Here is a 12,891-nt window from a genome sequence, read left to right as displayed (position 1 = left end):
TGCAGATAATTCTTTACTTCATGTAGCCCTAGATCTTCACTAATGTGCTAGAACTTCTTCCAACTTAAATTAAACCACTCTTCACACTCAACTCTAACAAGTTCCTATACTAAAATGTTAGTACACAACTAAAACCACAGTTGCCCCTCCTCTTCAAAAACCCATACTTATTCTTTTGCTTTTTATTTTTATTTTTGCTTTGGTTGGTTTCTGTGCATGCCTATACCCAGAAAACTTTCCTAGAGGCTCTCTTGGCAAAAATACAATTGTTATGGCTTGATGATATCTAGGGATAAGATAATCAGTACAGTGAACCACACTGTATGACTAAAGAATTCTCATTTCTTCCCTAGTACCTGCTTAGGGTGGTTCAACATTCACACTAACCTGAATTAAGACAGCTGATTTTCCCACTGAGACACTAACCTACTTTTTCGTGCTGGTCTACTGATTTGCATGTAGTAAACATTTTATATTTCAGATCTAAACTATTGAAAGCTAAAAAGGAAAAGAGAAGCAATATTTCAAGAAATAATCTCTTAACCTAATTGATTTGTGGCTCTTTATTGTATTGAAATTAGTATGATGACCTTGTTACTAAAGGTGAGAAGCAAAACTTTCCTCACACCAGGTAGTAGTTAAGGAAAGAGCCACCTTACAACTCATTCATACAAGCACCACATATGCTTATCAATGACTTAAGCATCAATAGAAATTAAAATATTTGTTCTTAATTTGCAACAGTTCAAATATTGTTTTTCTTTTAACCATTGTAATAGTAATTATTCTATATTAATGTAATTTGTTTATGTAATATTGCTTCTCTGTAAGACTGCAGCCAGGCCTTTAAAAAATCATGTTCAATAAAAGAAAAAATAACCTTTGGCCAGGGCCTATAGTAACCAACATAAGCATAAGTGGTTTTAAAAAAAAAGATATCTGAAGTTTAAGCAAAAATTCAGGGAGTATTTATGTGTAATTTTGTTACCTTAGGACCCCCAAAAAATGTTCCTAGTAAAGTAAAAGTACTGATATTGTTTGTCCTGGTTTAAAACTAAGGGAAGAATTTAATAAATGAACGTAAAATATTTTGGAAATTGTTCCATCTTTCCAGAACCATTGTATCATTGTGTGTATGTGTGTGAGTGTATCCATGAAAAACATTGAAAGAATTTTTTTTATCTTTAGATAGGCTACTTTCCAGAGGTCTAAACTGGAAATGAGAAAATTGAGATTTTTTTTTTTAGGAAAGGAATATTTTCTGCAATAATAATTTTTCTTTCAGCAGAACACACATACTTCAAAAGGTGCCATGTCATACTCCCCAAGGTATGGCTGTCACCACACCTGTCAATGACAATCAAGTACAAAGGGGTATGCTTTACACACTTGCTTACACACCGGCAAGGGCTTAAAGAAAAGAAAAAGACAACAGTAGGAAAATGAGATGTATGTACATATAATTTTTGATGTGGTAGTCTTGCTTCTCCTTGAGACTGAGATTAGAAAAGACATATTACCCCTGGTCAAGTTTAGCACCAAGGAGTTCCCAATTTCAGAAGTTAAAAGAAAGAATGCACTTTGATTTGAAGACAGGGCATGTAGAACAAGTAGAAGCTTGCAGAGCTTGAGCTAGAGTTATGTAAAACCATTGTTGCATTTGAGTACACTGATACACTGAAAGCATTCGATCCTCAGAAAAGAAATAGGTTCCAATGTGCCTGAGACTAACATCTACATAAGTTGGAAATATCACTTAATTTCTCCTTGCAAACCTCCAGACTACAAGATGAAAGTTTAAAAATCTAAAGTAATCATAAAATAGTGTGAAAGTAAATTTCTTTGAAGGGATCACCATATACTACCATTTGTGTTGCTAAGGAGGAATACCTCAGGGTGAGTAGTTTATAAAAAGAAGAGATTTATTTGGCTCACAGTTCTACCGGCTGTGCAAGAAGCGTGATGCCTGCATCTGCTCAGCTTCTAGTAAAGGCTTCAGGCTGCTTCCTCTAGTGGTAGAAGGTGAGGGAGAACTGGATTGTGCAGAGATCACATGGAGAGAGAGGAAGCAAGTGATGGTGGGGATGTGCCAGTGACAACCAGGTTTCATGGGAACTGGGAGAGTGAGAACTCATTACCATGAAGATGGCACCAACCCATTCACGAGGAACCTGCCTCCATGACCCACACACTGCTCCTTAAGCCCCTCCTTCAACATCAGGGATCAAATTTCAACAGGAGGTTTGAAAGGGTCAAATAGTCACACCATAGCAATCACTACCTTCACAATCAGGAGAAAATTTTTTTCACTTTGATTCTCCTCTTCAAGCTCCTTGCAAGTGGCAGAAGAGATTTCAGTGGAAAGCACTTGAAGTGAAAAGATTTTAAAGACCCAAGTTTTAAATGAAACCTGTCTCCCCATCAACTTTCTAAGTTCTCGACCCATTTCATTTTTACAGAGTGACCATTTTTGTCTTGTTTTTGTCGTGTATTTGGCTTTCTGTCTATGTAGGGTCATTGTTGTGGCTTCCCAGAAACAGGGGATAGGGAAAATAATTTGAAGCTAGCTCTAGGAAGTACAGGAACTATGTAAACAGTGAGCATCAAAAGGCAGACATGGTCCTGGCACTAGAAATTTTAAGCTGTGGCCAAACAAAATAGTTTATTTCCACAAACTCAAAAACATGCATAATGTAACCCCATATTTTTGAAGAATTTTCCCAAGAATTCATGTGAGATGGGAAAGGAAAATAAAAGGATCTAAATGATACCTTCACACCAACACTGGCAGAGATCAATACAAAGAAAATGATGACAAAAGTAAAAGAGATGTGCACACATAGAATATCGGCTTGTCCCTGTAAGGGAGAAGGGGGCCTGGACAGAAGAAGGAGGAAAAAGAAGAGCAAAGGTGAGACAGGCAAGTAGAATGGAGGAAGGAGGAGAGGGGCCCAAAGACTTGAAGGAAAAGAAGGAATATGTCCACCAAAGGGAAATCTGGCCAGTTTCCCACTTGTCCCCACCCTGGCCCTGCACAGCCCTAACGTCAGCAGGGGTACTACATGCCTGTGCTTTGTTGGTGACCTAATGGTGGAACCGCACTTCTGGGCCTTTATCCACACTTCATCCTCTTCCCACAAAACCTCACCAGAATAACTGGTACCAGACATCTTTGGGGTTAACCTTCCTGTGTTTATTGTCTCTATTGGCTCGCTCTTCTTGTCTTGCACATCAGAGGATGTGGAACTCTTAGGCTTTTGGTTTAAAGAAGAATCACTACAATTTACAAGATTCAAGGAGCAAAGAAATATAGCAGGCAGGGAAATAGTTTAAAGAGAAGAATGGTAAACATTTCACGCAGTGTTTTGGATGGTTTTGTAAGCATCTAAAATCAATTATGTAGATACATCTAAAGTTGCTAATAAAAAGTTTGGGGGGATATTGGGCAACATGAAATAATGAACGTGTGGAGAGCAGCTTCAGTAGACAAGGTTGGCAGTGCTGTTTGCTGATAATGGTACATCACAGAAAACAGCAGCTATCGTGGCTTCAGGGGGTCGTTTGGCCCCGATACGCTGATTTCATAGTCTTAGAAGGTGAAGATCAATATGCTAAGAAAAAAATCAAGGTCATCAAGAAAGTAAAATCTCCTAGAACATTAATCTAATCTATATTTAAAGTCAATTTTGTGTGCAGTTGTAATTTAAGTACAGCAACACCTTGGGTAGCAGATGCCTTCCTGAAAAGCTGAATAAAAATGTAATTCATTTAAGAAACAGGAATGCCTACTCAGATTTAGACCTTTTTTTATAAACCAAATTTGGTAGTACGTTTTAACAGAGACTTTACTATTTAAGGGATCTTAAAAACTATTACAAATCAAAAATTCCAACTATAATGTGCAGAATTCTGCCTTGATATTCATTAATAAATTTCTATTTTTTAGTCTTTCGTGCTCTAAAAGAGTGACTCCTTGTAGTAGAACCTTAAAACTTGTAGTTAAAAGTTTTTAAGATTTTTATGACTTTATATGCCATCACAGATATATATGTGTGTGTGTCTGTGTATATAGCAGAGGTGCCCAAAAACGTATATGCATTTTAAGAGATGTTACCTATGCATTGCTTTTTGAAGTTGAATTGATTTATGGTCACAATGTGTGGTATGATGTTCACTCAAGAGGCGTTGTGAATCAAATAAATGCTAGCATCACCACGAGATAGACATGAATAGGACAGTTTTTTTCTCTTGAAATATGTGTACATTTTTTGGCATCCTCTGTACATATAAAACTGATTTATAGCTTCTTGAAATTTTGTGGCAAAACCTTGTCATTTAGATGCCATCTGGTATTCTAACAAACTCAGATTATTTTGTATTTTCAGTGAAGGGAGGGGGGATAGTTTTGGTTCACCAATATGTAGGGAAAATTCTTATTTAATCTATGAAGGAGCAAACTGTCTTTAAACACATTACCAATCCTAAGAATTAATAACATACTTCTCGATGAAACATGACGATTCATTATGGTAGATCTTGTGTGACTTTGTCTTGGCCACACTTAATTATTACTTATTTCTCTATTTGTACTTTAATAAAACTCTATTTTAAACTTTAAAGCGTCATTTAAATTACTAAAACTATTTCTCTTAATGAAATGTTAAGAATTTGCTTTAGTGATGGAACTATATTTGCTAGTATGTCTTAATATGAAAAGAAGAGCTATGACTATGTAAGACAGTTTCTCTGAAAGTTTTCTTTGTAGCATCAAAATCCAGTGACTATTACTTGGAGTGGTAAAGCACTTTTAGTATGGTAGCTATGTTTAGACAAGTTTTTCTTTTTCAAATACAGAACCCAGATTTTATTGGGGCAGTAATGTGTCAAGTCCTGGCGGGTGGGGTGGGAATTGTGATTTGTTTAAACTGTGCCCTTACCACTTAGCCTTGACCTGGGATAACCATTGCTGAACTAGCAGGGGTATGTGGCTAGTTCTACCATCACGGAAAGCAGAGCTTGTGGGGGCCACCTGTCCCCCCTCCGCTGTGAATGTCTCCCCTTCTAATTTTCAAATCTTTCTATTCAACACAAAAAGTCAGAAGATGTAGGGAAAGCCAAAGACGCAGACTTCTCAGGTGGGATCTAAAGGCGGGCAGGACTTCACGAACGATTGGATAATCGCATGGGTTTCCCATGCTAAATGTTGAAGGAATTTTCATTTTATCTAGGTCTATGGAATATAAATGCTTGCTTGTTAAGCAGAGAGCAGAGGTCAAATCAGGGATCCCGTGGCTGGTATAATTATAACTGGGGTTCTCAAGTCAGGTTTCTACTCCTGGTTGAACACTGCAGAAATCTGAAAACATCTTGAACATTTCAAAACCATAAGAGATCTTTTCAAACGCAGCTTGGATCTAGAGTTGGGAGTGTCTGTTGCCAGTTTCTATTCTTGAATGCACTGCCGTGTTTACGCTCTTCTTGGCTTTCCCGTCTTATTAACTAGCTCTCCTCCCAAGGACAGTGAAGTAGAGCAGAACAAACTGCTGGCTAGGGCTGCTCCGGCTTTTCTGAAGGGCAAAGGGTAAGTTCAAGCCAGAGTGTACTGGAACCCTGAATTAACTCAACTAAAAATGGAGATTTCTCTTGTCAAAAAAACGTTTGGTGTGTGAAAGGCCATCTTGGATTTCGTAAAAGCAGCTCTATCATAACCCAATTAACAACACCAAGCAGTTATTTCCAGTAGACACATCTGTGTTGTTATTCACTTGCCCTGTTTTCTTTCCCTTTTCTTAAAATGACTAAGCTGAAGATCTGATTTTCCAAAGGATCCCTAATCTCTTCTCTTGCAATCCATTTCAGTGTGCTTACTGTACGGATGAATTCCTCGGCCTTAACAGTGGAAGAATGAATGCAAATCTGTGTTCTAAAAGCATTATCTAATCTGAATGGAAGTCTGTATTCTTAAAGTTGGTGAAATGGAATTGTGGCTTTCTTTGCTTGGATTTTTGCTTGTGTTTTTTATCATAGAACGTCGCCTACTACCCTTCCTTTACTTGCTTGGTTTTCTAAATGCCCGTCCTACCAAAAACTCACGCCCTTCTTCTCTGCTTGTTTACGTCCACCACTCCTAACAAGGCCCTTTCTTTCCTCCTGCTCTGTTCCAGGATACAGTACAGCCTGAATGTGGCAGACAGGCTGGCCGATGAACATGTTCTCATCGGGCTGTATGTCAACATGCTCCGGAACCAGCCAGCATGGTTAGTGCAGGTCGGGCTGCTTGACTGTCCTTAGAGAGGGGAACAGTCTGCTATTGAGACAAGCAGTCTCAGCAAGAGACAAGGCCACTGGATAGCAATGGCGTCAGTAAGGCACTTTTTAACTGATTCAGTTAAGAAAGCTTGGGTGACCTTAGTTTGCACACTTCCCATCAATGACCCATAGAATTCACATCCTTGTTTATAACTTCCCTAAAGGGAACACGTGTGTAGACAAGAGTCATGCTAAATAGTAGCATTCAGTTGAATATAAGGATGGTTCCCACGAAGCGGTTCTGTGCGACATGTGTCACATCAGATTACCACAGGAAGACGAAGCAATAATTTGTCTTATTCCAAGGACACCAATGTCTCTGGTGATCTAGAAAACAATGCTTCATCACACTGAGGACAGACATGAAAGAGAGAAAATGTGATTTGATGGGATCACAAAATGGAAATCATCTCTTTAACAGTCGTAACAGTGGGGAAAATTGTCTTTCAGTAATTCTGTTATTTATAAATGTTTCCAAGTAGCCCTCCTGATAGAGCCTGCTGGCAAGTCCCCAAATATGCAAAGCGTACTTTCCAGCGTGTTAAATACAGGCATTCAAAAAGCCCTATATATTCAGATAAAGGCCTTCATAAAGTTTTTCTCCGTTTTAATTGTGCCATAGAAGATTCCTTCCATGGGTTAAAGTGACTCGATTCTAATAATAAATGTGCACTTGCAATTTGAAAGTAAAATAACAGACAATATATTTATCATATGGATCTGTCAATCGAGTTTAGACTACTGCTTTACAAAGGTATTTAGCAAACTAATTCCTTGGAAATAGTTCAGTTTTGCTTACCAACTCTAGCTTCTTCTAAACTAGGGGCCCATAGATTTTTCTGCCATTATAACTGTTAAGTGATCCAGGGGTCAGAATTCCACTGAAATCGTTCACCTTTAGCATAGCAGGTCTCCTCTCCTCTGTTCACCAAGGCATCTCTGACAGACCTCGGCACTTGATGTTATCAGCCACTTTGTTTCTAGAACTCTTTCCTCTTCGTTTGTACGTTTCTGAAGTTCCTTCCTATTGCTGCTTCTCGGAGCTCTTTTTGCAAGATTAGTACGTGAGATGATTTTAGCCCTGTCAAATTGATGGACATGCATTAATTTTAATAGATATCTGTCTTAATTTGTATTTTTAAAACTACTTAACCAGTACACCAGTTGAATTTTATCTTATATCCTACTCTTTAAGGAGACAAAAATGCACTCTTTCCAGTTGACCTAAGCCCATCTCTTTGTTCAAGTTTTCTGAGCTATAAAACATTAACTAGCATACACGTTCTCACAACTCAGCCTCATAACTATGACATTGCTTTAATATTATTCTCAGAGATTTTGGCCCCCCAACGTTATATGGTAGTTGAAACAACAGAATGAAACACTGAATTGCAAAAACACTGCATCTTCCCAGAAGACTACAGCTGATAGAGATTCAGGCATAAGGCAATGATGTGACCTCACACTGTGTCCTCTCCCTGTAATTCTGAGCACACTCCAGTTACTTCTACAGCTCTTCTTTGACCTTTTCTTAATTAAGGTTGTTAACAAAGAACTCTCCAAAGAGAAAATCTCAGAGTTCGTCACTACCAGAATTAATCATATTGACTTGATGGTCACTTAAAACTCTCAGCAGAGACACCACACATCTGCCTGATGAAAGCTACATGCGATCTGTATTTTTAAAAACAAAGCAGAATTTAAGACCAATCAATGAAACAAATTCCATTTTAATTGCTGTGCCCTCCATAGTTCTCATAGTTTTTTTTTTCTTCTCTTTGCAAACATTCCCACTTCTCTTTCGAATTTCTCATTTTTTCTTCCCTCCCCTTACGTTTAATTAGGGCCTAACCATTCCTCACCCCTGTCATGATGGCATAAGTAATGTAGTGAGCTCCCACCTCCTTTATCATCATTATGGCTATAATGCTTTCCCATCACTCAATTATAGTGAGATATAGAATAATGGTAATAATCATAATAGCTATTATTTTTCAAAGCACCTGTCTCATGCTAAGCTTTGGGTTAGAAGCTTCATTTACATTAATTCTCCTAGTTCTTAGAATAACCCCATGCAATAAATATAATCATCCCCATTTTTTAGATAAGTAAAGGTATCATTTCAGAGAGTTTACCTGACCCTCTCACAGTCACACAGGTTCTATGCAGTGGGGCAGAGATTTTAACTATCGCTGTTCAAGTTCACACTCACTGGCCTGAATCAACTCATGCCCTCCAGAAATTTTTTATGGCTAACTCCTTCACGCCGTGTCCTTCATGGATATATCTGCTGAAATCTGCATATCCTATTCTAGTATTTTTATTTCATTTTAAGAAATATTTTGAGGACATGATAGTAATAGGAATGATGATTATTAACGTTAATTTTTGTATATGTTGTTCCTTGAGTTGTGAGTCTCATTTTAATTGCAATCTTCAAAAAGGGCATTAACTTTGTCTTCAGTCTCTTTTATCTCATCACAACAGCCTGAGTAAGAATAATAAATTTCATAGTTATGAAGCTTTCCGTAACTATGGGGCCCTTCTGCACATACTGCTAGATTTCCTCATCCTAGTCCTAGATTAAGGTGGGATGATATCTCTGTTTCACTGATAGGATAATAAGGCCTTTAAGGGCTGCATCTGTGGCTCAAAGAGTAGGGTTCCGGCCCCATATACAGGAGGTGGCGGGTTCAAACCCAGCCCCAGCCCAAAACTGCAAAATAAAGAAATAAATAAGAGCTTTAAGACATTGAAGTCACATGCAAGTAAGGGCTTGCAGGCCAATCTTCTGACACAAGGTCCCATCTACTTTGCACCCCGCCCTTCCCTTCCTCACCTGTGCTCCCTTCATGAGATGCTCTGCGGACAGACACCTCACAGCTGTCCTCTATCACAAGCTCTATTTTGGGCATTATTCAGACACACTCCGGATTACTTCTCTGTGAGGGTCTGCTACCCTATATTCACTACTTAACATGATGGGAAACTGATTTGTTTGTAAATAGTCGGATGCTAGATGAATGCAACACTACGTCATGGTTGATTCTGATGTCAGATAAGCTGAATAAATAAACTGTGATTCAAGGGAGGATTTCTGCTGCCTTCCTAATTCCGTGAAGTTTTAAAAGTCTTACTGGCTTTTAAGCACCTTCTTCATTAGAAGAAGGGGGTCTCAAAATGTACTACAGTGAGGACTTTTTCTATTCTTCCCCGAAGCTTATCAAGCACCTGGAGTTGCCAGTTCGTAGGGAAGATGTGAGGCAGGCAGACTAGAAGGTTAGAAACCAACCCAGACCTTCCACCTGTAACCACAGTTACATTCTCGGTACTTAGCACTCAGAAGTTTCTGGCATACTCGTCTCAACTCGAAAGAGGCCCCTAATGTAAGGGAGGGAGGGGGCAGGTAAAAGCTCCAGTCTATATTTTGCTGCCATAATCTATCGCTATCCCCTGGTTAGATTCCTGACCTCAGAAAACTAGATGAAAACTGTTCTGCTTGTATTTTTCTCAAGCACAGCCAGGTGCACATTTGTGTTGCCTGGAGATTTCTTCCTAAGTGGTTGATAATCCAACTAAGTTTAAAATTGTTCCACAATATTTTATGTTTGGGGCAAAAACATATCTCCCTTTTTCTAAGACTATGTGTATCTGGATTCCATTTATTAAGCCTACATTTTTATTAGATTACCTGGTTTAAACCTTTGATAGATTCCTACTGCATTCAGTTTGCAACCCAGACCCTCACCTAGGTCTCTAACCTGTGTGTGATTCACCCCTTGCCTAGTCCTCGCTCAGCCTCAGCTCTCGTGGGATTCTCTCATTCAGTTATGATACTTAGTCACTTCAGCTTTGGATTGATTCCTGTAAGCCGTGCACTTTCCTGCCTCAAGACCTTGACTCTTCCCTCTGTCTAGATCATTCTTCCCCATTTTACCTCTGTCCCTACCTTCCACATGCACAAGAACTAGCTCTTTCTCTGGCTTCCAATCTTAGATTAGACATACTCTCAGGTAGGTCTCTAATATGTATTTCCTTGTACCCAACTGCAGTTATTATTTGGTTAATTGGTTGGTTGGTTTATTATTTATTTATTTATTTATTTATTTGCAGTTTGGGGCTGGGGCTGGGCTTGAACCCACCACCCCTGGTATATGGAGCTGGTGCCCTACTCCTTGAGCCACAGGCGCTGCCCTTTGGTTGGCTATTTGGTTTACTATCCATCTTTCCTTCTAGGGGCAAGGAACGTTTTTAATTTATTTACCACCTTATCTGTAGCACCTAGCACAGTGCCCGGCACAGGAGTCAGTGCCCAGTACACATCAGATGTTGTAGATTATAGATAGTGCTATAGGTAGAAAGTTCCATCTTACCTTACACAAAATTGTTGAGAGTGCTCGAAAACCTATTTTATTATCAAAAAAAGAAAAAAAAACACTATTATACAGTAGCCCTTAAATGGAACATTTAGTATAGGAGTATAAAGCAGATAAGAAAGTAAGGTATTAAGCTGTATGCAGATAGAGGTAATAAACACAGACAAAGACAAGCGCCAGTAATTCACTGATGTGGGAAAAGCAGCCAATAGAGGATTAGGAAAGAAAAAACAAAAAAAAAAAAAATTGAAAGTGATATTAGGCAAAAAAAATTAAGAAATTTTCTAATGCTGTCTGGTATCTTCCACTTTGGATAAGTTGCTAAGGCTGCCATAGCGAAGTACCACAGACTGCGTAGTTTATACAGAAATTTATTGCTTCACAGTTCTGGAGACTGGAAGTCTAAGACTGCCCAGGAGGGGGGGTTTCTCCCGAGGCTTCTCTCCTTAGCTTACAGGTGGCCACCTTCTGCTCCCTTCTCTGATGACCTTTCCTCTGTGCCATGCTTCCCCCACGTCTGTTCCTCTTCCTAAAAGGACACCCTTCCTATGTGATATCATTTAACTTTAATTATTTCCTCAAGGACCCTGTCTCTAAATACCTCACATTCTAAGGTTCTGGGGTGTTAGGGCTTTAGCATTTGAATTTGGGGGAAGACACAATTCAGGCCATAACACGCTTCACCACTGAATCCACTGAATTGTATGCCTTGAATATTTTTAATATGTAGCCTAAGATTTGACTGGCACTTTTCAATAAATGTTAATTTCGAAAACTGTAAGTTTAGTGCTGTTGAAAGAGAAAAGACATTGGTACCTACACTCACTAACGGTGTCTCTCCTATATGAATTTTCATTTCTTGTTAACACTACTTCTTTTCTTCTATAAAATTTTTAGGAGCTTTAATTATAGAACTGGATTGCTGAAAACGCTATTTCCTTAAAATTCTAGAAATGTAAATCTAAAGGGCATCACCCCTCCAGGGCACACATCCCCATTGGCTCTGTTGTGCCCATGTAGCAAAATCAGATAAATTGATTTTGAGATGAATGAATGTGTCCATGATAGCGATTCTAATACATTCTCCCTGGGAAATGAGAATGACACTACCAATCTGTTGAGGTTTTGATGTTAATTAGCTAGCACAGTTCTGGGCACGTGGGATTACCTCAAAATGTTAGTCCCTCACTTAGTTTTAAATAATATTAAAGACATATAGTAAGTTAAATTTGAAAAGTCCATTCTGTAAAACCTGTCCATTCTAATACGGTAGAAATAAATTGATAGCTCATGGGTGTTTAGCAGTATTCTTGCATAGATAAAATCCAAAGTATAATTTTTCAAAATCTGCTTAAAAGAATTTCACAATGAGATGTGGTTTCATAGGTTGCTTAGTAAGTTGTTCAAAGAGGACATCTTGATTTAAAATTCATGGTATGTGTGGCTTTGCATACAAAAGCAAGAACAAAGAGAAAACTAATACTATTAGCTGAATCCTTTCTTAGTTTAGAAAATCAGAACTATAAAAACTACCTATTGGTTTTTTAAAAATCCTTCACTGATTCAACTAAACTGAATTTCTTCTTTTTTATAGAGCCTAGACTATTGGCCAGCAGCTATGCACTCACCTTCTCTTAACCAAAAAGCTATTTTATAGACAAAGAGGTGATGAAAGAAAAATGGCCATTCTAAGGCATTATTACCTACCTTTTAGAGATAATAAGGGAAAGAATGATAGCTACTCCCATAAAGCCTAATCCTGTAGTAATCCTCTCAAAGGGCCATGAGGCAAGTTACCATTGTGTCCCTGTCGTATAGAAAGGTTAAGTGACTTGCCAAAGTCACCTAGCAAATAACGTGAGAGGACTGGGACTTTGACTCCTGAAATGATCCATTCCAACCTCATACCCACTTTTTCATAACATTCCTCTCATTTATTCTTCCCTCCTAATAATAATATTTTTTATGAGTGGAAACTTAAATGTTTAAGAAGCCATCTGTTTTTTCTAATCTCTAAAACAGCAACCACCACCACCAAAACCCAATGTGACCCAACAGGGAATTTTCTGTGATTGGGGGTGAGGGAGATCTGACGTTGATAAATAGGACTGAGTAAAATCACATTTCTAGAAACTTCAACACCCCTACAAAGCATACAAGGAATCCTCATGCAGTACAGTGTATCATGATTTTAACTCTGCCACAT

General features: G+C 38.5%; 1 protein-coding gene across 8 annotated transcripts in view; it reads left to right on the top strand.

The window, feature by feature from the left end:
- DTNA (dystrobrevin alpha) overlaps nt 1–12,891 on the top strand; it is a 358,694-nt gene that overhangs the window by 305,363 nt on the left and 40,440 nt on the right. For 2 of the 8 annotated variants that reach the window (XM_023510207.1, XM_003784745.2), the window contains exons 11-12: nt 5,504–5,581; nt 6,165–6,257. The exons of 5 other annotated variants lie outside the window; for them this stretch is intronic. In XM_023510207.1, the coding sequence (XP_023365975.1) occupies nt 5,504–5,581; nt 6,165–6,257 (171 nt within the window). The remainder of the gene's footprint in view (nt 1–5,503; nt 5,582–6,164; nt 6,258–12,891) is intronic. One more of the 8 variants, XM_012802050.1, reaches the window with a different exon arrangement.

This window comes from Otolemur garnettii, unplaced genomic scaffold (assembly GCF_000181295.1).
Source record: "Otolemur garnettii isolate 467f Iridium unplaced genomic scaffold, OtoGar3 scaffold00012, whole genome shotgun sequence".
NCBI lineage: Eukaryota > Metazoa > Chordata > Mammalia > Primates > Galagidae > Otolemur > Otolemur garnettii.
The sequence above is the reverse complement of the archived record's forward strand: the minus strand, read 5'-3'. Positions and strand labels throughout refer to the sequence as shown.